Consider the following 26,719-nt stretch of genomic DNA (forward strand, 5'->3'; position numbering starts at 1 on the left):
GGGCGCAACATCGATTACATTCCCCTGGACAAAGAGCGAATCACTGTAGTTCCATACTAACTTAATTTTTGGAGACTAGTAGCAAGAACTCCCCTTAGCCAGTTAGAAATGAATTTGAATTTAGAATATATAAAAAGGTAAAATGAATCAACCTTGAGTTAAACAAGTTTCCTTTATTTGTTGCATACAAATAAAACACTGACAGCTGAAATGACTTTCCCTTTCCGCATCAACAACAAAGCACAAGACAGGAATACTCCCTTTTGAAACATCTGGTCACTTTCAAAGTTTCATGTAATTCCCCCAAAGACATCTGGGAAGGTAAATAAAACGAACATGGAAAACAGATTATATACAGTTCAGAAAAAAACAAGAATATACAGAAATGACATGATAAAAGAATGCAAAGATGCTTAAAAAAGGGGGAAAGCACATTTTCTACACTAAGGGTCCACTGCAACACACTTCAACCCCTTCATCAAAACGATAGAGAACATCGACATTATTCTCAAACACCTATCCCCTATATATAGCCATTATAAAACGTTTGTTATAGGTTCGATTTAGTTGAATGACCTGAGACAGACTAGTTTGAGGGATTATAAAGAATACAAGTCATTGTATTCATCTTCTCAAAGTAATAACATTTGGGCAAACTCCTTGCATTTTGTTAAACTACATGTACGAGTACCCTGAAACAGCAATATAGAGAAAAGATGGCAGTAACCACCGATGTGACACACTTGCACTCACTCAAACCAATGATCAGCAGCTTGGGAGAATGGAAACGGTTAGGCTAAAAAGCATAAAGTGCAGCTTTGAGCTCTCTTGTGATTATCAGGACATGATGTGCAGATCTATAAGTACAAACTCACCATGCTGGTTCCTGAGGTGAGGGGTAGAGTTAGTTACGCTGAGCCGTCACAAACGTACTGTTACTGCCATCTCTGCTATTTAAAACGGAAAGACACTGAAGATGGAATGCAGTTGTTGTACTTTCAGCAATGGGCGAATATCAAGTTAAAACTATACAAAAGCAAGGAGAACCTTCATAGATGCCACTGCTATAAGAGATTAGTCTAAAGCCTAATTCAGTCAGCACTCCACAAACCGAACTTCAATAGGCCGCAAAAAATCAATTAGAGTGTTGGTAGAGCACCGTTTAAATAACTTATCCACAAAAGCCAGTTTTTTTCCCCCCCATTCTGCATACTTAGCACCTCCTCTTTTGATTACTTTCAGACTGCTAACTCTGTTAAACACAATAAGATCACAACCAAAAACAGAGGTAGAAAAAAATAACCCAATCCCGGCATTAAAGCTAAACCACTAGCTTTAATTTATTTCTCATAGACTTAAATCAATCACTCACAGAATGCCCTTTAGTAAGAACAGATTTAAATTCTAAAATCAGCACAAATCAAATTTTACTCATGTTTCACCGAATTTAGACCCATGTTGAACAAATATCAAACATTAACAATTGGCCAATTAAATGTAATTTGAAAGTAAATTTACCTTTCACTTTCACTGACCTGCTTCACAGCCATCTTAAATATAACTAAACAATCGAGAAAACAGGAGCCTTTCCTGCCGTTTTATCTGAGTACCTTATAAACTAACTTGCTTACAAAATTTCTCACCTTAAAATCTGAGGTCAATAGAGAAAGTTCACGGTAACATAAATCCACCTCATTTGAGGCAGACTTTGTAAAATTCTTTCTAGGGCAGGTGACGAACATGACGCCGAAGGTGCTCTGACTGGCTCGAGCTGGGCAGCTGAGTTTGGCCTGTGAGCGGTGTGACTGCACTAGACATAAGAGAATTTCGTATGGAGGTAACAAGGGGCAGAGGTGTGACTGCTGACAGAGGTGTAAGATGAGGAGCGTTTTCCGTGACAGGAGAGGAAAGCCTGGGCCTAGTGACAGCACCCTCCGCAGTGGCTGCCGGCATGCGCGTGACCCGAGGCCTCGCCGAACTTCGTCCGCCGACTCAGAATCTCATAGGAACAGTCATCTCCACAGCAACCCGACATACTGGGGGAGGTGTCGTCGATCTCGAATCTGAAGCAGACAGCAGGGGTTCAGATTCTTTACGCTCACATGGTGTTCAAGCACACGGCAGCACTATGGCCAATGTCACAACTAGGCATGTAGATTGTGCGCACTGATCATTTTATTGTTTGGGCTCTGAACTTCAGCATGTTGGGCCTCGAGCAAGAACCACTCATACAAATGGGATCATTCTTAAAATCAATCGATGGAAGACTTGCTTCATTCATGAAACATGTCGTGGACAGCTGCCCCCAGTTGGCAGTCAATTACACATCTTTCATGTCATTTACCAGTCAATGACATTGACAGTCAGTGTCCAGGAAGCCCAAGCAGTGCATTATGGACTCTTCTCCATTTGTCTTTGCCTTGATTTTCCAGTTTTAGACCTGTAGTGTCATGACTTTGTGAGATGGGGTTGTTGGGTTTTTTTTTGGTTTCTTGTTTTAATCCTATTATATATCAAACAATATCTTATTTATGCATGTGATGTCATACTGACAAATATATACGCCTGACACTCTGGATAACTGTCTGCTAAATGAAAGATAATTATCGGCATAAAGAGGAACAGCATGAACAACTTCATTAACATTTGTTTCTCCAGCCCTTGTCTTTAATAGCTTTAAAATTCTACTGTTTATGCTGTTTAGTGATACAGTACAATTTCACTAGTATAGTATTTTTTCCTTAATCAGGAAATATAGGGCACTTAGCCCTGTATGGCATTTTGGGCTGTTAAATATAGTAATTCACAATTTTCATGACTGCAAGTTTTTATACAAATTGAGCTCTTTGCAAAGGTAATTTATAACAATTTAGTGAAATGTCAGACTATCACAGATGTACAAATTTACTTTATAACATTATGAACAAGAGTACTAAACTGTTCTTGAATGAGGTCCATTGTGGTCCCAGTAAAAATGACTACAAGTGCAGAATGTCAGCTTTAAATGAAATGCTTTTACACCCAATATCCAATCTATAAGGAAAATGCACCCAAATATGGGTTAAAATGCTTCTGTTTGCCCCCACAAGACGTTATCTTCCAAACTCCACTTCTTAGCAAAATGTCATCTAGCCTTTTTGATCTTTGAGGCTTACAAGTGGTTTATAACACGCAGGAAACCCACTGCTGGTGTATTCTTAAAACAAAACCATCCAGTTAAATCATTTCACATTTTTCAGACTTGGTTGTGCGCTTTCTGACAATGGAAGTTATATTTATTATTTGACAGAAGTATGCAGAGGGTCACAAACTGTAATTATACACATCTTGCACACCTCTACACATCTTAAAGCTGGAATCGCTTTCGTTCTTAGCAGTCTTAGCAGGTCAGCCTTCATGTGAGGAAGGGCTTTTTGGCTACACTGTAGGTGGTTATATATTTAGAGATTTAAATATAGACAAATTGAGCCATTTTAGGAGAACTGTTAATAAATGCCATTAATTAGCCTATCAATATATTTTGTAGTAAGCATTTTGATTTTGCCATGAAGCTTGCGCAGTGATAATTGGCTTTCGAAACTCTATTATTGTTAGCTCTATTAGTCTGGCAGCTCCTGTGCAAAACTAAAGAAGCAAAATTTGGAAAACAAAACATGCTTCAGATGGTCAAGTACATTTAAGCTGAGTTAAGGCTCTAGATGCATACGCCACATTTAAAATCACCTTTAATGCATTTTTTCCCACCCACCTGTCTATTAACTAACAAATGCAACTGCATCAAATTCATGGCCAAAAAAACCCCCCAAGCAACAATAAAAGTATATTAGTTTAACCAATATCAGAGTAAATACCCCCATTCTGCTCTCTGATCTTCTATCAATATTTTAAGCCATAGTTTAAATCCAATGTGCTTGAACACAATGCCAAAACAACAAAATTTGTGTCTCTTCCACATCACTTATGGACTGCACAGTATGTATATTTAAAAATATAAACATATATGTAAACAATTAAACATGAAATTAATTTTATACTGAACTATTTGGCACAGCGAGAACGCTTTAACTTACTGTAAGGCCTCCCGAAAGAACTGGTAGGCTCCATGATTGTGTTTGAATACTGTCAGCATCACCTTCTTCATCTGTGTACTTAAGAAACAGAACACAACAGAGCATTAGAAACCATGACTATAGCAGCGTAGGGCAGCGTAGGTCTTGAGCCAGATCAAGTTTCTCTGTGTTAGGAACAAATTCTGCATTTTTTTCCACAGCCGGGAATTTCAAATATTGTAAAACACCTAAAAGCCTTTGTTTTCCTTGAGAATTAATTCCAGATCTGAATATGTAACTGGTGCCTGATGATTTGCTTATAAATCAAAATTTTTCCTCAAGTACACTTCACAGTGCGGCGTTAGTACACGGAAAGCAAACAAATGATTACTTAATCAAGGAACACGTTAAACAAGTTTCTTTTGTAACGATTTCTTTTTACGATCACCGATGGCACCCACAGTAAACTGCAGCATTTGTTAACGGGGGTTAACTACTGGTAGCATTATCGGTTCTGAGGTAACAGGATCCTAGTCTTCTAACAGCATGTGATGCTCATGAGCTCTTGTACCTGTTGGCGATGAGTTGGAGAATCTGAATGAGGAACTTCCCCAAACCTTTCCGCCTGACTCTGCTCTCCAGCTGGACTTCATAACTGAGAGAAAAGGGTTCGAGTGCATTACCCTTACACGCTGTCATGAAATCCATCATTTACTAAGTACGTTCTCAAAAAACATGTCTAGTACCACTACACAAAATTACAGGTACAGCCTAATTCTAGTACCATAGAATAAAACCAAATTATTCAGATGAAAGCGGATATAATTGGCCATACTGAAAAATAACAAACCTTACCAATATAACACCTCATCACCACATTCAACATCAAATCGAAAATGAGAGAACGCAACAGGGGCGGAGTCGGCGTCGCGGGCCAGGAGATACCACGCCCTCTCGTCCTTCATCTCCTCCCTCTTCTCCCTCTCCTTCCATCCCCACTCGCTTTGCTCATATCTATAATGTTAAAGAAGGCACCCATTAGAAATAAGGGACTGTACAAAATGCCTTACGCTTCAATTAATACACAAGAATTCATGGTTGTCACACTGTAGGAATGCCAGGAATGGCATAACTACATTAGGTAAAGAGAGGGACTAACAGGAAGGAATTAAGCGACAGAACAAGAGCTCACAAAGTGTGAAAGAGGTTCCTTCACAAACGTGCCGCATTGATATAAAATGATGTGTTCAGTTACAGAACATCTCAAGTTTCTGCATTTAGTGTCAAGCTATCAAGATATGTTAAGTATCTAATAAGTATTCATTAAAACAGGATAAACAAACCTGCATTAAACAAACAAACAAAAACAAAGCCAATCTCATTTTGTGTTTAATACCTACAGTGTCTGCATGTTGGCTCTGGTCAGCTCATAGGCCCACTCCACAGTAATGGGAGACAGCGCAGATACCCTCTTACACTCGATCTCCAGGTTCAACCTGCCTCAGAACAAACACCACAACCAGTCTCAGCCATCCCCAAGGCCTGGAAAAGTCGTCTCGGAGAACTGACACGTCACGCACTGCCCACCTACCCATTCCGGTCGTATTTTTTGAACACCGGAAAAGCAGACAGAGGGTCGTCCAGCTGCACGAAGAAAAAATATATATCCAAAGATCAAAATGAGAATCAAATTAAATCCAATTCCATATACAAATTTACACACTTCAGGGATCTGGAGGAAGAAGACCCTCCACCTTATTGGCTGCGTCCACTTTAGCGCACACAGCATCCATAGCTGCCCTTTCTTCAAGCCTTCTCTGTTTCTTCTCCTTTGCTCTATTCGACTTTCTCTGCAGACAGAGTACGAACAAACTTGTGAAATATCAGTTAAGAGTGAGGCCCAAACAGTCTGAGGCAGTAGGGTGGAGGTATTTAAGGTTTAAGGAACATGTTGGCAACAACACCTTCCTCGCAGTTCCACCCAGGATTATATTCTAGTGTGTTTTCTCGAGGGGGAACAGTCACACAAAGTTAACGTAAGATATTTCAGACGGCTTTCTTTGCTTCGTCACAGGGGAACGCATATTACACAAGACAAAGTCGAGCCGAGGACAGGCCGCAGAGTAAATATAGGAGGACAGTGTCCTGCTACAAGTGGAAGACTGGGGTTGCAATGTCAAGGTGACGAGCACTTTACCCTACTTAGACGCAAACATACCACCCATATTTAGATACTGGAGCCAATATAAATTATACTGTCTGGCACGGCGGATCTCATTTAAATAGCTCTAGCCATCGGGTCACGGCGTGCTTCCTGTCGGCCTTTGCGAATGTGACAGCCTCTAACCAGCACAATGTTTGGAGGTCAGTGGAAAAGGTAAAAAAAAAAAAAGTCACATGAGTTGACATGCGGTTTTAAACAGTCGCCAAGTCCGGGACACACTGCCATAAATATGTAAAGCTGTTAATACGAAACTGAACAAGCACACGGCGAAGAGCCACATGTCCGGCTTCACAACTCCATCTAGCCATACCACTTGCTAACGTGACTATCCTCGTCTGGATGAAGTGCACAATAGACTAGGTAAAGCTGTAACGACGTTATTTCGCGATCTACCCACTCCCACGAAGTTCGACAAAACGAACAGCTGGCTGGTTTAAATGGTTTATTTTCCATTACGATACCGATTCGTGGGTAATGGCGCAAACAGTGCTGGCGTGAATCACGGGAGAGGCGCAAGTTACGACTGCTAGCGAACAACAAAACTGTTGAGCATCTTTGATCGCTGTTAAGGAATATGCGAAGCCTAGATGTCGGTGTCTAGTCGGTTTCACTACAACCTCTCCAGTTCCCCCCGCCCCTCTTCATCACACAAGCTCTGTCTTTCCAGGATCTGGACTTGGGACGCACGACTCTTTGTTCAAACTGCAGCACGCATCCGTCAGAACCGAAGTGACCCCAACGAAAGCAAGCGGTGTAAAAAACGCACACGAACTCACCCCCATTTCGTGCACTTCAACGACCGATCTTGAGAAACTTGTATGGTATCAGTTAACTCGGGCAGCCCTCTTGCTAGAAAACCAGTGTCTGGAGATAAGATTGAATTTTTTAAAAAAGGAAAAAAAAAAAACACAGGCTGGAAAATGCTAAGCTAAGCTACGTAACCTAGCCAGCTAGCTAGCGAGCGAGCCAGCCACTAACAAAACAACTTGGCTATCTTAATACTGCAACAGAACAGAAACGGCTGATATTAGCTCGCATGCTACGTTTATTTCCCCCCCAGCAGGGACGATAATTACGTCTGTAGCTAGCCGTGTGCTGCTCTTCCTTTCGTCCCTTCCCTCCTCTCTTTCTTTCCCCCCTCGTCCACAGCGGCCACTCTTGGGGAAATGACGACATGCGTTTGGGGTCATGCCTCCTGTTCACGGTTCCTCATGACTGCGTTTCGGACAGGTGCGAAAGTACGTGCAGTCTCGGTCTTTTCCACGGCAAATTAGACGTGTTAGAGGTGTGTCTGGCCCCCGAGCTAAATAAAATTGCGTTGCTATGCATAGGCCTTATATTTCGGTTTTCATAAATAATGTAGTAGCCTAAAGGCCAAGGATTCAAATAATCGTGGAAATGTCACAGTAGTCACAGGCTGTTCCCTTTAACCCCGATACACAAACATGTCCTGTCTCACAAACAAGATGTCTTTGAATTGACTTTTGGATGATGTTAATTTAATTAGTGTTAAGATCATTTAACAAGGAAGCATTGTGAAACGTTCTACCATTTTGCAAAGATTCTTTTACACTTGTATGAGGTGAGTGAAGAAATTATTTTTTTAGGTTCTCCATGAAAAAATATCCCCATAAACTTTCTAAATTTGCCATAATAAATGACTGATTTAGGTCTGTAGTCTAAGATGGCCTCTGTCAAGTTTGCTTCTATGAGCCATTATCTCTCAAACTCCTGATTCCACTTGTTCTCCAAGTCTACCCTTGCATTTCAGGTGGGGACAGGCAGAATTAGGAGATGGAGGAGTTCAGAGAAATGGCGCTATCTCTGCTTTTTTGTTTGTTTTTGGCCAAAATTGAAGTCTTTCTCTCATCGGACATTCACAACATTTCGCAGATGCTCTTATCTGAAATGACTTGCATATTTATCTGTATGAGGGTTATTAGTTCCCTTGGGAACTGAACCCATGACCTTGGTGTTGCACTTCAGTTAGCGTTCCTATGTCCGTCTCCCACTGCTTACCTTACAAAATAATTTGTAACGTTACTTTATTTGTCTCCTTAACGTTATACACTATAAGTTTGGTCTTCTTATTTAACCCCACCCTCCCCTGGCTCAGACCACTCTTACCATTGTCAGCAATGCCTCATGGAATGGAAGTGGCCTCTTATAGTTTGACTCAAAGACACAACCATCAACTATGATCCAAAGAGAATATTTTGTTTCGTAAACTGTCCTCTTTCTCTGTGTCCAGGAAGAATAATACACATGTCCTTGAGTAGCTCAGCATATCTCCAGATGTTTCAGATGTTTTAGCTGGTGCTTTATATTGGAAATGCATCATGTTATTTTTATATCCTGGTAAGTACATACAAAAAACAAAATGCAATTATTCTACTATTTTCTTTCCCACCACAAATTCACTGTGACATTAGCCTGATAGTAACCCATGTCTTTACCAAGCAGTTATTCTGGCAACCTATATTTATAAACTCATTTGTCATTTTAACTCAACTGAGAATTAGATTTTTGTTTTATATTTTGCACAACTTAAGTGGACAAACAAAAACATTTTTCCTGTTTAGTGATGATATCGACTTAAAATTACATCTAGAACATAGCAGTATGAGCAGAAATATTTGATTATTATGAGTCGAATAAACTACTGAGCCACAGGTTTGAGCAGGTGGGCTCTATTGGTCCACAAACGTCCTTCCACCATCGACCTTACTCATAATGACAAAGTATAAATAGGACTACGTTAAAGCATCTTCTTTTAGGTATCGGTTTCTATACGAATTTCTCAATTTCATTGTGCAAAGCAAATATTTTAATGTCGGAAAATGCCAAACCGGGAATTTGACAAACTGCCGACAATCCATCTCCTGCCCGCAAGATGGCACTAGTGACCGTGAAAATACAAAAGTAAAGACTTAAAAGTTATGACTGGGAAGAATCAGCCGGCAAGAGGTTGGATTAGATACATTAGCCATCCTCCATAAAAAGGATCAGTTGGCTACCGATTTAGGCTGCTATTCACTTACACTGGCCACTTAGGCTAGATTTCAGATAGGTGATGTATATTCTTATGAGCATGTTGACTGAGCAGGCTCCTTTAATCTATTGCAGAGTTTTCATCCTCTAATATAAACAACAAGCCCGTAACCTGGGTGTCCCATGTCCATCTTTTTGGAAAGACATTACGTCGTTGGGCCCTCCACCACAGACTCGCTCCTCCTGCAGATGGCTTGTTAGCAAGCTCCGCCTCAACCCTTTTGTCTTCGGGTAATCTGGATCAGGAGAGAGGTGGCATTTTCGGGTGGGGGGTCAGGGAGTTCACCGTCGTTTGAGGGAAAAAAAAAACAAAACCCCCCCCCCCCCCCAGCTTCCGCTGCAGTGCAGCTTGCGACATTAAATGACCCGCGTTTCCGCACTCACTGGCACATGTCGGCGTTAATCACAGGATCACAATTAATTCCTCTCGCTCAGACGCGATATAGCCACCATAATGCAATGGCACAGCAGCGAGAACAATGGCTGCATGCCACCCCATGTATCTCACCCATGTGTACGTTTAGCCATAGGCTAATGAAGGAAAGGCAGGAGCAGACTGAGTGCCGAATCTCAAGGCCTCCAGCAACATGCTGCGATAATTAACGTTAAAAAACTGGAACATTGCGCTTGTGTGTGTGTGTGTGTGTGTGTGTGTGTGTGTGCACGGGAGGGGAGAGGAGGGGAGGGGGGTGCAGTGAAGGGAGCACAGGATGAGGAGAGGAGGCACAGAGAAAGAGGGGGAGGGGACGAAAGAGGAACTCGGAGGTGAAGAGGATGGAGGAAGTCTTAAGCAAGCCAAGAGACAGAGCAAACCCAGAAATTCATAGATCAGGAGGACAGAGAGACGAACAAGAAACGGAAAACTAAGGTGAGAAACAGACTGGGGATGGTGCTGTTGAGGACTGACAAGATGTTGCTTGCAGGAGAGGGAGGGGTGGAAGGACAGAGAGAGAGAGAGAGAGAGAGAGAATACATGGGAGGAGTCCTGTTCTACAAGTGCTGCTATGTCTGCTTGCATTCTTGTTTGCCTCGGAACTAGGAATAGTGGACCACGCAAACAGAATGGCAGTGTTCAGTGATGTGCAAGGATCTGTCCATTGGGCCTACTGGCAAGATAGCAGATGGATGGGTGTGAGACCAGCACGTAATCCGTTGATTTTATGGTGGCACAGACTATTGGCTATAATTATTATATTTGTTTAATTAATTATTTGATTCATTAATTTAGTAATTAATAGTTAGGATTCATCAAGGTGCATTATTACTTACAATCATATTTACGTCCTCTTTATACTGAATATGACGAATTAAATGATACTGCAGTGTTATCAGTGACACTGCCACCAAATGACTAATAATTAACAGTATAATCGCAAGTTCTTCAGTCCCATTCTTTTTTCTGTCTTCTTGCATACATTAGTAAAGGTCTGGACGACCTCAGCACCGTAATGCACAGCTGACGTATTCATCCGCAAGTACAGTGGGAAGTAGTTCCGAATGGTATAATGTTGGAACAACACAGGTGAAGTGGATTCAAATTATTTGCGGGAATGTGAATCCATTCGAACATCAACAGCAAAACAAACAAATAAACCCATATAAGCTATTTACGTTGGCAACCACGGTGATCTGATTTACGCCTTGCATAGAGGAATAAGGCCGTGTCCTTACTAATATACCTTAAACTGACGCGCACTAGTGAAATGAGATAAACAGTTTAAATACAAGCAGAGTAATAAATCATAAGCTCTGCTTTGATAAATGTATAACTGGATGATGTATGCCGGTACATGGGACTATATAACTCACATCGAAGTTAGTTGGGGAGAGGCGAGTAAAGCGGAAGATTCGCGCGGCTGTGGGGGTGGGGGGGTGGGGTTGTGCGGTTCCCCCGACACACACACACATACACACACACACACACACACACACACACACACACACACGAAGAAGATCTCCATGCAGCCGATACCGTTGGATGAGTGAGGGACGCGAGTGAATATTCATCGAGAATTTAAATAGTTGTGCATCGTATTAATAGCCAGTGTATGTATGGATTATTGTGTGTTACAAGCCCAGTCTTCCACCCGTTAAGTTTTCACAGGAGAGGAACCCAGCCAGCCAGGTAGTGAGCTGCTATCCCGGTGGGCAACTAACAAATGTTCAGCGACAGCTACTAGCCAACAACTGGAACTGGAGGACATAAAGCGTGGTTTTACACAAAAGAATCCTGACTTGAGAGGCGGACAGTGCCAAAAGTGAGGCGAGGGAAAAGAAAGGTGATTTTTCTTTCTGCACTCCCAAGTTCTAACTAAACCCAATTGGTTATTCATATTTGTCTGAGTTAATAGTCTCATGTTTAATGAGCAAGGGGAAAGGATGATTTCCGTCTCGGAGTGATGAGAGTTCTCAGAGGAGTTGACGAGTTCAAGGGAACGGACTACAAATTACGAGAGTGTTACGGTCTTTGTGTTTATGACGTTATGGATCAGTTCATGAGCAGGGTGACCCAATGCTGTGGTTTTGTTCGACGTGGACTAAATGGAAATGTGGAAATTTATTAAAACGGGAGCGCTGTTTGAACGGCTACCGGGACTGACGTCACGCGTCTGCCCATGAAATTGACAATTCGGTCAAAATATTTCCAAGATCGTTTCATTTCAAGCCGATATTTGTACTGGTTGTGCTGATGTCAAATAGACAAGATTATTGATTACAAATTAGATATATCATAGGCAAGCATTAATGTTTTGTGAAAGACCATACAAATACAGCCCCCCCCCCTCCCCAAGACTTAACTATGTAGTTAGTTAATTAGATCACTGAGGGTAAAATAAACGAATTTTATCCAGTTAAGTGGTGGTTTGTGTTGTTTCAACATAACGAAGTTTACTAAAGCTACCGTGTAACCGGAGTGAAATAGGTGAAACATTGTAGGCTAATTTGGAAGTAGACCCATAACAATGGGTAATGTTTCCTGAATAACGACGGACTCAGAAAACTGTTATATCTTCGGTCGTGTTGCCTTCTTTTGGTTTTAAAATGATGCTGCAGGTGGTTAGATAAAAGTCCCAAAGGAGTGGAGGTTAACGGTGAGTTCCCAGACTGGTGGCCGCCGCTAGCAACCTGGGGTGGGTGGCATTAAAGCGGAGCCTCCCGTAAACAAAGGCTGGGTTATGGTGAAACGTCGCGACCACCAAGTTAAGTCGCCTTTATGTTTCACAACAAACGGAAGTTGTGGCTATTCGGGATATCAGTTTAAGCCTTTTTTTTCCATGAGCACATAAAAGCTTGTTGAAATTTTTTCAGGGGTTAATTTTATACAATTAAGTTTAAATATACCACTGAATACAAAGCGTCGACCTTCTCACCTGCCGGTCATTGGGTAGCCTAGCAAGCGTTTCTATGGGTTGCACTGCTTAAACACCAATAAAAGAGTTTTGATCCAAAATTATCCAAAATTTAGATTCATCAATTTGTGTTCGACTGGTTGTTTTAGTGAAGTGACCCAAAGTAATGAGACTGAATAAGTGAGATAGTCTGTTCTACACTACAACCAGATGTCCGTGTCTTCGTGTCACTAGGCTACATTAGGTTGTATACCGAATTGCACTTACTGTAATGATAACAGCCTGCAGTAATGGAGCGTTTTCACTTTGAAACAATAAGTAAACATTTAGATCACCTTTTAGATATGTAAAAAAAGAAAAGAAAAAGCCACCATAACATCTTTATAGCAAATATAAATTTTCTCATGTTTTTTTTCCTTTTTCTTTCTCCTGTTAAATCCATGAAATTCTCAGCCATGGCCCCAGTGATTGAGCGCTCCAGTTCTGGGGTTCTTTCTCGCAGTAGGGCCAAAATAGCCACTAATGGCAACAGTCAGCACTCCGAGTCAGAGAGCAGTGATGAAGAGCACTCACATGGTAGGCCTTTCTATCTCTGGACATGCAAGCATTTATTCACACGTCCTGATATTGTTCTGACTAGTAAGCAACTAGTATGCAACAAAACAAAAAATTCACCTTGCCTCACATTGTTATGGTTCTGTGATTAGGTATGTGTCCATTTTTCTATCCAGATAGTATGATTCGTGTTGGGACAGACTACCAGGCACAAATCCCAGAGTACATACCAGGTAAGGGGATGTGTGTTTGTGTGTAGGAAAGGCAAGTCATCTTTGTCGTGCTTAACTTTGTCTCTGTACAATATCTTCTATGAGGTCTGAGAGATGTGGGGATTTAATTAGAGGGGGTTATGTAAAATATAGACTAACAATAGAAAAGGCACCTAGAAATAGGCACATCTGAGAAGCTGCTGTGTGATGGACGTGTGTTCTGCACTGATAGACTGTGAGTCACGCTACAGTGAGAAGGACCAGAGAAGTATGCTTGTGTGGTCACCCAACAGCCAGGTGTCTGACGTCATGTGTAAGTAACTTCTGTCAGTCTCGAAGTGAAACAAGACAAAACAAGTACTCAAGCTTGCCCCTATTTATGTTGGCGTTACATTGTGGCTCTAAAGATTTAAATTAAAAGCTTCTGCAAACCCTCTTCCAAGAAACTGCTGGGTCAGAGGCTTTAGAATTTCCCTATTAATTTGGGTTGGGAGGTGGGGTGAGGGAGTGACACATTTATACTGATGTTACTGAAAACTAAAATACAGTTTTGAAAAATGTTTAGCATTAGACTTCAGTCTGCTGAACTTCCCTCTAGTAAATGTGCAAACTGGTGAGTTCCAATTCTTGGTATGGAGTTTGTTAAAAATAGAGAGGTGATGCTTGACTGTTTAGGTTGCGGCACGATCTAACAGTCTGCTGCACAGAATTCGCAACGGGTTATCTCACATGTAACAACGTTACACTGTCTACATGTGTAAACACCTAGCAGATGGCTTAATAAGAGTTCAAACAGAATCTGTTCGCAGCCAAAAATCACACTTTAAGAATTCATTACAGCTGTGGCAAATTCTTCCTCACATGCCGTGCACTTGCTGGGAGGGGAGGGGCCGTGCTGATTACTGATCACGGACCGAACAAACGTCATAGCACTGGGGCTTATGGCGGAAGAACTGGACAGATGTTCACCATGCTTCTTCTCTCCTCCGCAGTGGATGAGTACATCTTGATGGCCAAAGAGAAGCACGGCTACAACATGGAACAGGTACACCAAACGCCAGTGACCCAGTTTTATTAGGAGCCTACAGCCACGCTGGAGTTTGGTACGGAAAGGTAGCACTGTGGTTTACCTGGCCTGTGTGCTCAAGCTCTTCACCAGCAGTATTCCTTGTGTCTCCTTAAGTCTCTGGGCATGCTTCTCTGGCACAAGCACGATGTGGAGAAGTCGCTGGCTGACCTGGCCAACTTCACACCTTTCCCAGATGAGTGGACTGTGGAAGACAAGGTGCTGTTCGAGCAGGCCTTCAGCTTCCATGGCAAGAGCTTCCGCCGGATCCAACAGATGGTGAGCGGGGGTGAGGGAGGGAAGGAGAGACGAGTGTGCGACTGCAAGGGTGAACGTGGGGAGGAGCGAGTGGGGAAAGGAAAGGGAGAGGAGGGCTTATGTAACAGGAATCTGCACTCCTCCCGCCTGCCTGCTGCTACGGACACGCAGCACCTTACCAGCCTGCCAGTCATGCAGAGAACTCCTGTACTACTAGAGTCTAGTACTAAGACTGTGTGCAGTGTGTCTTTTGCAAATGAAATGTATACGTGCGTGTGTGTGTGTGTGTTTGTCATGGATCATGATTATATGTTCATAGCGTTTTTGCATTTCTTAGCTGCCGGATAAGCTGATCTCTAGTCTGGTGAAGTACTACTACTCCTGGAAGAAAACCAGGACTCGCACCAGTGTCATGGACCGGCAAGCTCGCAAACTCCTCAGCAAGAGGGAGAAGGAGGACAGGTGAGAGAGGGAGAGGGAGAGAAAGATGCGAAAGCGGGAGAAGCATCTTCCGAAACGTCACGTAACGAAGTGATATCTGTCCCTATCAGTAATGATGAGCTGGAGGAAGGAGACCCAGGCAGTGACAGTGACTTTGAGGTCGACACCAAGAAAGAGGTGAGACGTGAACTCTAGAAGACAGCTACGTCTGGGACTTTGGCTCCAGTGCTGGGGTCCCACTGCCCTGCACCATTTTAAGATCTCCCTGCTGTGACACACCTGTGACGTGACAGGCTTGATGCTGAGCTGGATCAGATGTGTTGAGGCCTGGAGAACCTGAAACTGGGCAGTGGGACAGCACAAGCGCAGCTGGAAAACCCCACTGGCTTGCCTGAATGGAGACAGAGCTTCACATAACTTGTGTGTGTGTGTGAGAATGAAGTGTTAAAAAAAAAAAAAAAGTGTAAAAAAGTGAAAAAAAAGCAAATGTGGAATGGGGCTAGATGATTAGATGTGGTTGGGCTATTAAATCATTCAGGCTTTTTTGATTGACGTTTACAGCAGACTGACACATTCCACCTGAACCACAATCAGCTTGAATTTATTTATGCAGGTAAAAAGCAATGAAGAAGCATAATAATTAAACATTGCATGTACCTTCACATGGTGGTGCCCAGATAATTGAGAACAAATGTTAATGATTTTTTTGCAGTGACATTCAGTTATGAATGGCAACTATTATTAGCCCAAACAAATCTTAATGTGTTTGCGTGCCACGCAAGTAAAACATGAGGTTGATGGTCGACTTGTTAGTACTGTCCTTGAGGTAGAAGAATAATGAAGTTGCTAAAAAGTATATCCATGGAAATGGGGGGGGGGGGGGGGGGGGGGGGGGGGAATAGTGACTCTTCTTTTCATCCCATTTCATCCAAGTTTTAAGTCTGAGTGTCTGTCTCTCTGCCTCTCTCCCTCAGACCAAGCAGAGCTCAGGTGCTGCGGGCAGCGGTGAAAGGTGCCATGGCAGGTCAGGCCCAACGCGGAAGGAAAACCAGGGGGCACAGTACCGGCACCATCCAATGAGGGCGCGGCGCAGACCCCCGAAGGGCATGCACCTGGACCGGGATGACATCATCGCTCTCTCTACATCCACAGAGTCGGGGACCGTTTCCCATCGACAGCTGGACACTCAGCTAGTGTCCCTGAAGAGACAGGTAACAAAGCTCTCGCTCTCCACAACATGCTTCCATACATAAAGATCTTCACGAGAAATGGGTTAGTCAACTGATTTAATTTTATTTAATGATATTAACTTGTATAGACCATAAATTTGTGTCTTTTAGGTTCAAAGTATCAAGCAAGCAAACAGCGTTCTCAAGCGCAGTTTAGCAGAAGGAATTGATTCTATAAGACCAAATGAGGTATAAGACCACAGTTATATCTATAATGAAAAGGTGTCCTCTGTGTCCTAATGCATGTAAAAATGTCCTGAAGTTACCTTCAAACACATTAAATCATCATCATTGTAAGTTACTTTAGGCTCTGACAGACAAGAGAAGCAAGAGATACCTGTTTTTGCATTCATTCTTAGAACTGAACTGCTGCAGTTTTTCTGCACACATACATCTGCATTTAAGTTCATGTTCCATCTCCCTCAGCCCAATCCCAAGATAAACTCCCGCTGGTCCACAGAGGAGCAGCTGTTGGCGGTACAGGGTGAGTCCGATTATTCCATTATCAATACGTTCCCTGCTACTAGGTAGGATTAGCACATTAGGATTAGTAAAAATACTGTCAAATCAGTGAAGTTCAGTGTCCCAGGTATACGTTCTAATTAGTCAATGCACTCTTTAACAGCTTAGAAGAACTGTAATTGAATGTGGTACAACAGGTGGAAACGTGCTGTGTCTGTTCAAATGTGGAGGAAAACCACTGATCGCTGATGTGTGTAACATTAGTATGTAGCTTCATACACAGGGTTTCCTTCTTTAGCCATTAGGCGGTACGGTAAAGACTTTGCAGCCATAGCTGACGTGATTGGGAACAAGACGGTGGGTCAGGTGAGCTCATTCTTCGTTAGCTACCGGCGACGCTTCAATCTGGAGGAGGTGCTGCGAGAGTGGCAGGCGGAGCAGGAGGCGCTGCGTGGGAGCGGTGGGGCCCTGAAGGACCTGAACGGGACGGCAGGAGCGGAGGAAGAGGAGGTAAGGGGGCACTAGGGCAACACGGGACAAACACGAGACAGATTCAGCTGGAGCATGTCATGGAGCATTACTAGTTGTTACACTTAAAGTGGGTATTGAAAAGAAAAAAAGGGGGGTAGGCCAAGTTCTTGAAGTTCTGAATAGTGATGTTTTTATTTTCTTATGTAATGCCACCCCTGTTGTTTTCTGTACAGGGGAAGCTCGATGGTGTCTCTCCTCCACACTCAGGCAGCCCTACTCCCTCCTCCGAAGCAGCCAGCAACACCAATTCCAACCAGTCCTCCCCCCTCCTTACCCAGCCCCCACCCTTACTGCGCCCCACTCCCCCCACCGCACCACCCAGCCTGCTGCGTCAGCCCCCTCCCCTCCAGACACGCCCCCTCCAGAACCGCACTCCGCACAACCATCCCCCGCCCCCACTCATCAGACCTGCAGTGGCACCATCCCTCCACCAGGGCGGCCTGAGGAACTCTCTCAGCTCCTCTCCTGCAGGTTCAGGTGGGCAGCTACCTCCCTCTCTGGTAGGGCTGAAGGTGGAGCCCACCCACTCGCACTGATTGGCATGAGCTGCTGAACGTTGTCCTCTTGCGTCGAGAGCAGTTTTCACATTTCTCCGGTCGTTGAGGGCGGTGTGAAACAGCAACTTCTACAAAGTGCTCACCCCAATGAGGAGTCAGTAGTGTACAGGTGGCAAGGGGGTTGAAAATAGACATACACATACATTACTACAGCTGTTAAGTCAGATAGTATGAGTCAGAGATGGTGACACAGAGTTAGAGAGGTAGAATGAGTCAGCAGTACTCTGCTTGAACATCGTAGGACACCTTCCTCCTTCCATTGCAACAGGACAGAAAGCCCCTATCAAACACCATCTCACACACAAGCAGCTACCAGCCTCCCTCATCTAATACAGCAAAAACCTCAGTCTAAACTTGCCAAAAACAGACCCCTCACCATGCAAATCCCACAGGCCTCAGGACTTAAGGATATACCTCATAATAGGCCCACATACCACTGTTTCCCCAGTAACCACATTGTCCATTACAGCAATGACCTTTGATGAGCGATGCTTGAAGACAATACGTTTAGTACTTGAACCAAAATTTTCTGGAGGAGGGGAGGAAAAAAAAATTAAGGACTTTTACACTGGACTGTCATGGTAATTAAATGTCTTGACGACTGAAATCACTGGTTCCACCAACCTCAATCTCCATGGCAACAGAACATCTCAAACTGTGCAACATCGGGTTCTGGAGTACATTTGGCATCATGAATCTGGGAATGTGCATTTTCACACTACCATTAAAGAGCCATGTACTACTGGAATCAGAGTGATGCATTTTGATATTCTTTATCTAGGCCCCTGAAATGTTGGTAGATAGTGAAGTTATGTAGAAGTTATGTAGTTAATATTGAAGCACTAAACCCCAAATACTTGACATTTTGTGCATAAACTAAATTACACTGATTCTTGAATTGATCGTCTTGCTTTTGAAGGCACATATGTAAGACGTAACACTAAAGAGAATATTGTGTGCCAGTGGAGTTTTGTTTTCCCTTAAACCTTGTATATAAGGAATGTTTACATGTTAACTTGGATTTGCTTGTGATTGTTTTTTTAAGAATAAAGTCAAATACCCAAAAGTTCACATTCAGTATAGTGCTTGTGTTTGACTGTAACTCTGCTATCTGGCTACAAGTTAATATGGACCCTTCTACAAAACAGAGACAGACAGACAGTTCCTTGTTGCTTTAGGCAACCAGTATTTTTTTTAATATTTGTTTATTACTATCATTGATCATAATTTCTTTGCACAAAAAAACATCATGGAGTTTTCAAACTCTCCTCTCTCCCTGACAGCTTTCAGTTCTTGACAGAATAGTAAAGTTACAGCAATGAAAATTATGAAATAAAAATTAACCCTGAAGAAAAATTATAGTGATAATGACAATTGGATCCCCAGCACCTTAGACAATGATTATTTCATAGAACTGCAAATAATGTGACAAAAAATGAAAATTTTCCAAAATGATATAAAATACAGATGTGCACAGGTGTCCCCAAACCATTGATAGACTTGGAAGAAATTCATCAATCTCCCTACTCCTCTTTCAATAGTAATGGAGTGTGTACCCCCGACAGACCCAGGACGCATGCAAAATAAACGCACAGATCAATAGAGACAAACGTACATAACTCATTCAAGCACGGTCAATTTAAACTATTCAACTGCGCTCTCTCTCACTCACTCACACACACACACGCAGAGATGTGCCTTTCTCAGATCTAATGCTTAATTTCCCCCACCCCAGATCTGATCATAGAAAAATAAAGAGTGGAAACAGATACCATCTAAACTGAGTGGAGGTCAGGCCGTCTGCTGAGGATGCGCTTGGTACTTGTACAAAATCAGTGTGAAGGTCAAAACATAAAGCCACCAAAACCAGCTCTTGGGTAGACCTCGTACTCAATGTCTTACCACACGCGCGCACACACACACACACACCCACACACATACACAGACAAATTCACATCGTCAGAAGGTGACTGAATCGTTCAAAGGATAGTGGTGGTTGGGCTCATTTCACTTCAGCCACCACGTGGTAGGATGGTGTACGGTGCTTGGCTTTGGGACAAGGGCTTGCACATGAGGATCGAGTGGGGTAATTTATCAACATGTTGCCTGAGCTGTTCTGCAAGATGCTCAGTCCTTATGTTTTCCAGCGACTGGTTTTTCACACACCCTAGTACTTAGTGTACTGTACATGACCATCTCTCATGACCATCTCCATCAGGAGATGGAGAAAGAAGGGTAAGGGGAGGTGTGTTGGGAGTCCGGCGCTCGTATGTGGCCCTCTCTTCCCCCCCGGCATGAGGGAATTTAAAATCACGAAAGGGAAGGGGGAAAAAAAAGAATTTGTTTGTCCTAATGATTACATTAAACCATAATCACTGATAATACGACATTAAAACACGTCATTTCTCTTAGAAAAGGGAAAAAAATAAAAATAAAGGCAACGGAAATACACTCATTCCAGTGCAGCAAGTCACAACCCAGCCAATGAAGGACTAAATCAGCCTAAACATAAGACACAATCCATTGAGCATGTTTCAAGTGTTAGCCCTCTGTTGGGCTCAGATGGGGATTAACCCTGTAAATAGAACAAAAGGAACGTTGGGTTAGTGTGTGTGTGTGTGTGTGTGTGTGTGTGTGCTGGGAGGAGTGTGTCCCCAGTTCACCCTGCAAAGCAGTTGTCGTGAACATGGTCTGGTTCACCAGTGGGGTGTGTGTGTGTGTGTGTGTGTGTGTGTGTGTGTGTGTGTGTGTGTGTGTGTGTGTGTGTGTGTGTGTGTGTGGGGGTAGGTGTGGGTGGTTGTGCATATATGTAAAACTGTTGATTTGAAAACCAAAATCAGTTCATGAAGCTCCAAAGGAGTTCATCCAACCAGCTTCTTCTCAGAGTGGACAACAGCAGAACAAACGGTGCTTCTCCCTCTTCACCCCTGCTCAGACTGGTGAGAGTAAAAGCTGGTGATCCTGAAACCAGCAAAGTCCACATGTACAGCACTCTCTCCCCTCCCTGCTCCTCATGCCACGCCAACATGCATCATCTCTACAGCTCACAGAACTATCTGCCAAACTGTAAGGTGTGTCATCCAATACCCCTATATAACTTGTGTTTGAGCAGTGATCATCCTCCCTGCACCCACCCCACCTTCGCTCTCTTTCACCTGGAGTTTGAAGTCACCACCACCCCTCCCACCAGCTCGCCCCATCTCGCCCCTCCTCTATTCTCGCTCTCCTTCCCTCTCACAGCTTGAGCTCGTTGGCGATTTTAGAGGCGATGTTCTTGAAGGCGATGGACGTGCCAGAAATCCTCTTGAAGCGCACGCCATTGAGGGAGAGGCGGGGCAGCTTGCACACTTCCATCTCCCACTGGACAAAGTCGTCGCGGGCGGGTTTGCCGGCCATGCAGAAGAGCATGTATCGCTCACGCACCTCGTACTCGCAGCTGTTGGCATCCAGTACCTTCCGGATCTCTTTCATCATCTCACCGGGCTCCATGGAAGATGTCGTCTTCATGCTCCAGGTGAAGCGCAATGAGCGCGGCTTGGGGTTGTCCTTCACCAAGGGAGGCGGGGTGCCACCTCTCGGGGAGGAGGAAGAGAGCGAGTCCCTATTTTCGTCACCGCCTCCCGAGCCTAGGGTCCCACCCCCTACGCCCGTTTTCTCGGACTTCTCAGCGCTGCTCAGCATAGATCTGTACAGAGGGGTGGAGACAGAGGTGGAGAGAGAGAGAGAGAGAGAGAAGGATATACAAAAATGAAAGAAAAAAAAACAGCAAAGGGCATGGAGAAATAAAAAAAGAGTGAAAGAGATCATTGAGAATGATGGAGAAAGAGAGGATGACCATGACAATGGTTGGAGAGAAAAAACCCAAGATGTTACAATATGCCTGTTTGTATGTGGCTGGCCTTTGAGACCATTTAGTCACCTACACGACATCCTCGCATGTACTATATAGAATAATTGCTCCTTGCTGTGTGAACGTGTGGGACTCAGTCACAAGACTGAGCTGAGTGGCCTAAGTGTGAGAGTGTGAGCTGCCAGGAGAGCAGTGTGAGCGGCGTGATCCAGAGGCATCTTCCTCCCCCTCCTCCTCCTCCCCCTGCCCTCCTTCTTGCTCTGACGCATCACACTGCAGGCACAGGCTGAGGCGTCTGTCACTTTAAAATGTCGCCCACATAGTGTAAGGGACAGCGGGCGTGTGTGAGCGCATGCATAGACAGAGAGGCATGTCTGAATATAAGCCGCAGCTGAACATTTCCGAGTGAACTCCACCTTTCTACCAGTGTCTGCTGTTTTATGTGAAGTGTAGATGATTATGTTGCTACACCAAGGGGAAATTAAGAGGCATATTGGGGAATTAGAAACTGTTGGACTGTTTGTGTGTGTGTGTGAGTGAGAGAAAATAATTTGGAAAGATCTAGAGACCAATCTGAGGACAGAAGTAGTCAGAAAATAATGAAACATTTCATGACACACAAACCATCTCATTCACTCTCACACACACCCATGTGTTTGTGCATGCAAACACACAAGCACACACACTCCTCTAAAATCAATGTTGACTGGTAACAATTAAGACTAGAAAGCAATTATCACCCAATTAACTGCCCTTCCACCAGCCACTTATGACTTTCTGCATACTTTCTACTTATTAGGTCTGATTAGAAAATCATTTGATCAGGTTCAGCGGTCTGCGTTGTCTTTGTTTTTTTTTATCCTCACCTGTTCCCCTCCTCCCGACCCTCTCCCTCATATGGGCTCCTCGAAAGAAATTGCAACATGATTAGTTTGTGGTCTGGCCTACTGTCATTAACTCAACAGAGAGAGATTCTAACACCATGTAAGTTTTGTGCAACCATGGAATCAAATGCATCCTATTCTATTAATGAAAATATTACTCATTCATTTGCATTGCATGGTTTGGACATAAGTTCATACAGCTATAAAGTCTGTTGTATAAAGCAATGGACCTGGTTTAAGAGGTCAAAGGCTGGCTGAGTAATAAAATGTCACTAACAAGCACCAACAGCACCAATCTGCCAGAGTAAATGAATAGGCATATGAATGGCTGAACATACATTACAGGATGAAATGAATCTGAGAATAATAAAAGGGGACCGTCGACAAATGATTAAACGCAAGGTCATCACCATGTTATCTACAGTGATCCAACGCTGTTTTGCCTTTACAGCTGGCATAGCCCCCAACTTCACACACAGGCACACGGACTCACCAAAATAAAAATAACCACCATACACATGTACATAAAAACAGATAGTCATATAGCATCAAACACACAGAAACAAAAAGGCATTCTCAGACAGCCATCTTACGTTAATGTGGAACTGCAAGTGTCATTAGAGAAACTGTGTTACGTTAATCAGACAACTGCATAGACATTACCAGGTCACAGAATGGTCCACAGATAAACAGACACAGTTAATTAGACAGTAAGCCAAGAGCTGGAAGCAGAGCCATATCAAATGTTAGTGAGTACAAAGCAACATCTGTAGGTTCAATAAGGGGGGGAATTAGGTTATGGACAATTTCACCTGTGACTCACAATGTACTCAAAGTGCTACAATACAAATTTTGTCCACCAGAGGGTACAAAAATACCCTTCTAAATCTCTGTGCTTTGATAGTTCCCCCTGCTGGCCAAAAGACTGCCTAACACGATCACAAAGAAAACGATGTGAAGTAATCGCAAAGAGAGTTACTTTTTTGTAAGTAATTGGTTGAGCTGCTGAGACAGAGTTACTCAGTGAGATGCGAGTGAAGAAGATTTTCACACACCCGGTGCCTGCCCCATGTGAGTCACATGTTCTCAAATAGAGTAAAGCACAGGCAGAAGTGAAACACAGAGCTAAGGGGTGGGTGATATAGGGAAAAGGGCCCGGGGGGGCGAGAATCTCAGCTTCAGCTGCTGCTGCTGCTGTCGTCGTCATCATCGTTGTTAAAAGAGCCAGGGGAGGAAAAATGGACAGAGGGAAAGAGAAACAACTTGACCTGAAAAGAAAACGCCTCGCCCCCCACCGCTCCTTTCCATCCTCGGATCCCCCTTTTCCAAAAACTATAGAATAGCCTGTCTGTGCACAAATCTTAGACACCCAATATAAGCAAATCACTTTGTGCAAAGCAGGCAGTGTGTTCGAAAAATCACTTATTTGTTTTTGAGCTTCTACTTTCAAATCAGGTTCTGACTTACTTAGCCTGGGATTTTCCATTACCTAGATCCACTCTGCTGGTTAATCATGTCCCACTATGACATCATATCCTATTTCCAAAGCCCGGTGGGTAACCTGAGCAAGTAAGTAAATTGAGTCCAAGACACACAGGTGGGGTCACCATAGCCACTGATGAAGAGGAGAGGGGGATGAGGCGAAAGGACAGGAGAGTATGGCGAAAGAAAAAGACAAATGTTATGTTTGAGGGTTTTTTTTGTTTTTTTTTGGTGCAGTGAGCATGTTGAAGGGGGGGGGGAAGGCGCTGTTAGTATTGGCCATAACGTGTTACACAAATACCAAATGTCAAAAAAGGGCCAACCCTAGAAAATCGGAGTGATGTAGTACAAGGAAAAGTAAATAAACAAAAGTTGCACAAAAACAACAAAAACTGGGAAAGCGTAAAAAGGGTAAAAAAAAACAGAGCATAAGAGGGGGGTTGTCATTGTGCTTTCCTACCTTCTGGGGAACCTGAATGATAGATTTCTACAAAAGCAAACAAAGAAAGAAAAAAAAAAGGGAAAAAGCATGCATGTAAATATGAATAACAGTTTGCAGTGCACAAAAGCATGAGATTTAAACCCTCAAGGTGGACAGGCTTCCTGTAAATAGTATTTTAAAGGCCATCTTCAGCAAGCCGTTAAACAATTACACACAGTGAATGTTGGCACATGTGCTGACTCTGAGGAATCTCTAAGGGCCCTTTAATACCAACATTAGACTGAACGACGAAATTCTGAACCTGTGAAAAAACTTTGCAACAATACATCAAGTAATAATAAATTAATATTTTTTAAAAAGCAGCAATGAATTTATGCAATCCACATTAAGGACAAACTAAGCATATTGAACAAATCTCAAGATATCACGGTGTTATATTTCTGTTTAGTTTTAGTTATTGACTATGTACTATTCACTAGCTCTGAAACGAGAATGAGGTGATATTTAGGACTTTGCTTGCAGCTGTAGATTTGTCCTGCAGACTTACACACAATCTAAAGTGAAGACAGAGCAAAAAATGTGTCTGAGCGAGAGGTGGCCAGTGATTTAACACACACAAGCAACACTGACCATTCAAATCGACATGTCTTTGCAGGGCCATTTGTCAAATGATTTTGGCAAATGCAATGTCAGTATTACTGACTGGAGCAAGAGGAAACAACCCCAGCCATTCCCGAAGACAGCGCAAAAAGGTAGCGGGCACTGCGGACAGTTGGATGCTCCGTCCCAGTCCTGGTGCTGCCATTGGCTGAATTCTTAGGGAGGCAGGGCCAGTGGGTTTGATTGGTCAGGCAACCACATGGGTGCACAGTGGGGCTCCTAATTTTTCCAGGTGTGTGTGAACCATCACCACCACAGATTTGTGGCATAGTTGTGTAACAAGAGGGGACCCACTACACTGGGACTGTTTTTTACAGGTACTAAATGCTTTAATATACCAGATCTGTACAGGACAGCTCAAGATTATGGATCTAAAACCTAACTCAACACAATGGTCTTAATTTGGTGATTGATCTTTCAGATAGCATTACCCCATTCATTCAAAATAACTAACTTTTGAGTGTGTGTGTGTGTGTGTGTGTGTGTGTGTGTGTGTGTATAGAGGAGATTCCTAATCGATGCTTAAAAATATGAAGTCTGGCCATTAGCTGGGGATGCTATAAAGACAAGTTCTGGTATATTTCACCGAACTTCCTCCCGCCGCATCTGAGTGAAGCCCACGGCTCTGGCGGCACCAGAGCGTACATGCCAAGGTGTCCCCACCATGGGTATTTATAGAGCCAGGGAATGCGATACCTCCGCTGTTACCATGGATACTGTCACCACGGAGGTGCGGGAAAGGTGGCACTGGCAGTGTGCTTAGACTGAGCTAGAGCTTAGAAGCAGGAGATGATGAAACAGATGAGAAATGAGTGTGTGTGTGTGTGTGTGTGTGTGTGTGTGTGTGTGTGTGTGTGTGTGTGTGTGTGTGTGTGAATGCATGTGCACTTATGTGAGCTGAAATACAGTGAAGATTATGAACCCTAACAACGTAATTTAATTAATGTGGACTAGACTTTGGGGACAAGAGAATTTGTGACAGTGTTATGCCAGCACACACTCCTGTAGATGGCTTTCAAGTAAGATACACAGTGCATGGATTTCAGATATTCCTGCCTGCCACCAACCCCCAAAATAAAAGAAAAATCAAAAACATCCAGACCATTTTCCATATTTAAAATTAGCATGAATACAGTGTGAAAATAAATAAATTAAAAACTCCCAAGTACGCACACACCCCAGCTGTGAGAGGGAAGCAGAGATGTGAGAATGCGACTGATGCGCTGGTGTCTGACTTCCTTTATCATCACTTAACAAGAATCTCTCTCTCAATCCCTTCTGCCCTTCCATCTGCTACTCCAAACCAGACACTGCAGACTCTTGTCTCCTCTTACCAGCCCGGATAAAAAGGGCCTGTTGGCTCGCCCCCTTCATCTGACCTGTGGACCCTTATGGGTGATCCAACCCCTCCACCAC

General features: G+C 43.3%; 3 protein-coding genes across 12 annotated transcripts in view; 1 reads left to right on the forward strand and 2 right to left on the reverse strand.

Annotated features, from left to right (window-relative positions):
* Positions 1 to 153: 153 nt before the first annotated feature.
* Positions 154 to 7,509, reverse strand: naa40 (N-alpha-acetyltransferase 40, NatD catalytic subunit). The gene is made up of 9 exons (XM_027013985.2): positions 7,350 to 7,509; positions 7,050 to 7,137; positions 5,804 to 5,899; positions 5,641 to 5,693; positions 5,450 to 5,545; positions 4,905 to 5,063; positions 4,621 to 4,704; positions 4,071 to 4,148; positions 154 to 2,063 (listed from the first exon to the last, which is right to left on the reverse strand). The coding sequence occupies exons 2-9, from the start codon at positions 7,053 to 7,055 to the stop codon at positions 1,919 to 1,921; spliced, it is 717 nt and encodes a 238-aa protein (XP_026869786.1). The 5' UTR covers positions 7,056 to 7,137; positions 7,350 to 7,509; the 3' UTR covers positions 154 to 1,918.
* Positions 7,510 to 10,103: 2,594 nt separating this feature from the next.
* rcor2 (REST corepressor 2) lies at positions 10,104 to 19,025 on the forward strand. Of its 2 annotated transcripts, XM_035536683.1 has the most exons (14): positions 10,104 to 10,192; positions 11,420 to 11,603; positions 13,128 to 13,250; positions 13,406 to 13,462; positions 13,674 to 13,754; positions 14,434 to 14,486; positions 14,625 to 14,786; positions 15,103 to 15,227; positions 15,317 to 15,383; positions 16,181 to 16,417; positions 16,547 to 16,624; positions 16,862 to 16,919; positions 17,196 to 17,407; positions 17,602 to 19,025. In XM_035536683.1, exons 3-14 carry the CDS (start codon positions 13,130 to 13,132, stop codon positions 17,962 to 17,964), a joined length of 1,614 nt encoding a protein of 537 aa, XP_035392576.1. In that variant the 5' UTR covers positions 10,104 to 10,192; positions 11,420 to 11,603; positions 13,128 to 13,129; the 3' UTR covers positions 17,965 to 19,025. The 2 variants fall into 2 exon arrangements, with proteins under 2 accessions (XP_035392576.1, XP_026869780.2); XM_027013979.2 differs by lacking the exon at positions 10,104 to 10,192 and having other exon boundaries at positions 11,337 to 11,603.
* A 117-nt stretch (positions 19,026 to 19,142) lies between these two features.
* Positions 19,143 to 26,719, reverse strand: part of mark2b (MAP/microtubule affinity-regulating kinase 2b) — a 34,711-nt gene continuing 27,134 nt past the window's right edge. For 3 of the 9 annotated variants that reach the window (XM_027013971.2, XM_027013977.2, XM_027013975.2), the window contains 3 exons: positions 24,662 to 24,688; positions 22,702 to 22,740; positions 19,143 to 21,670 (listed from right to left, as the gene is read on the reverse strand). In XM_027013971.2, coding sequence (XP_026869772.2) covers positions 21,220 to 21,670; positions 22,702 to 22,740; positions 24,662 to 24,688 — 517 coding nt within the window. In that variant the 3' untranslated portion in view covers positions 19,143 to 21,219. The remainder of the gene's footprint in view (positions 21,671 to 22,701; positions 22,741 to 24,661; positions 24,689 to 26,719) is intronic. The other 6 variants (XM_027013974.2, XM_027013978.2, XM_035536682.1 and 3 more) reach the window with 4 other exon arrangements.

This window comes from Electrophorus electricus, chromosome 19 (genome assembly GCF_013358815.1).
Source record: "Electrophorus electricus isolate fEleEle1 chromosome 19, fEleEle1.pri, whole genome shotgun sequence".
Taxonomy (NCBI): Eukaryota; Metazoa; Chordata; class Actinopteri; order Gymnotiformes; family Gymnotidae; genus Electrophorus; species Electrophorus electricus.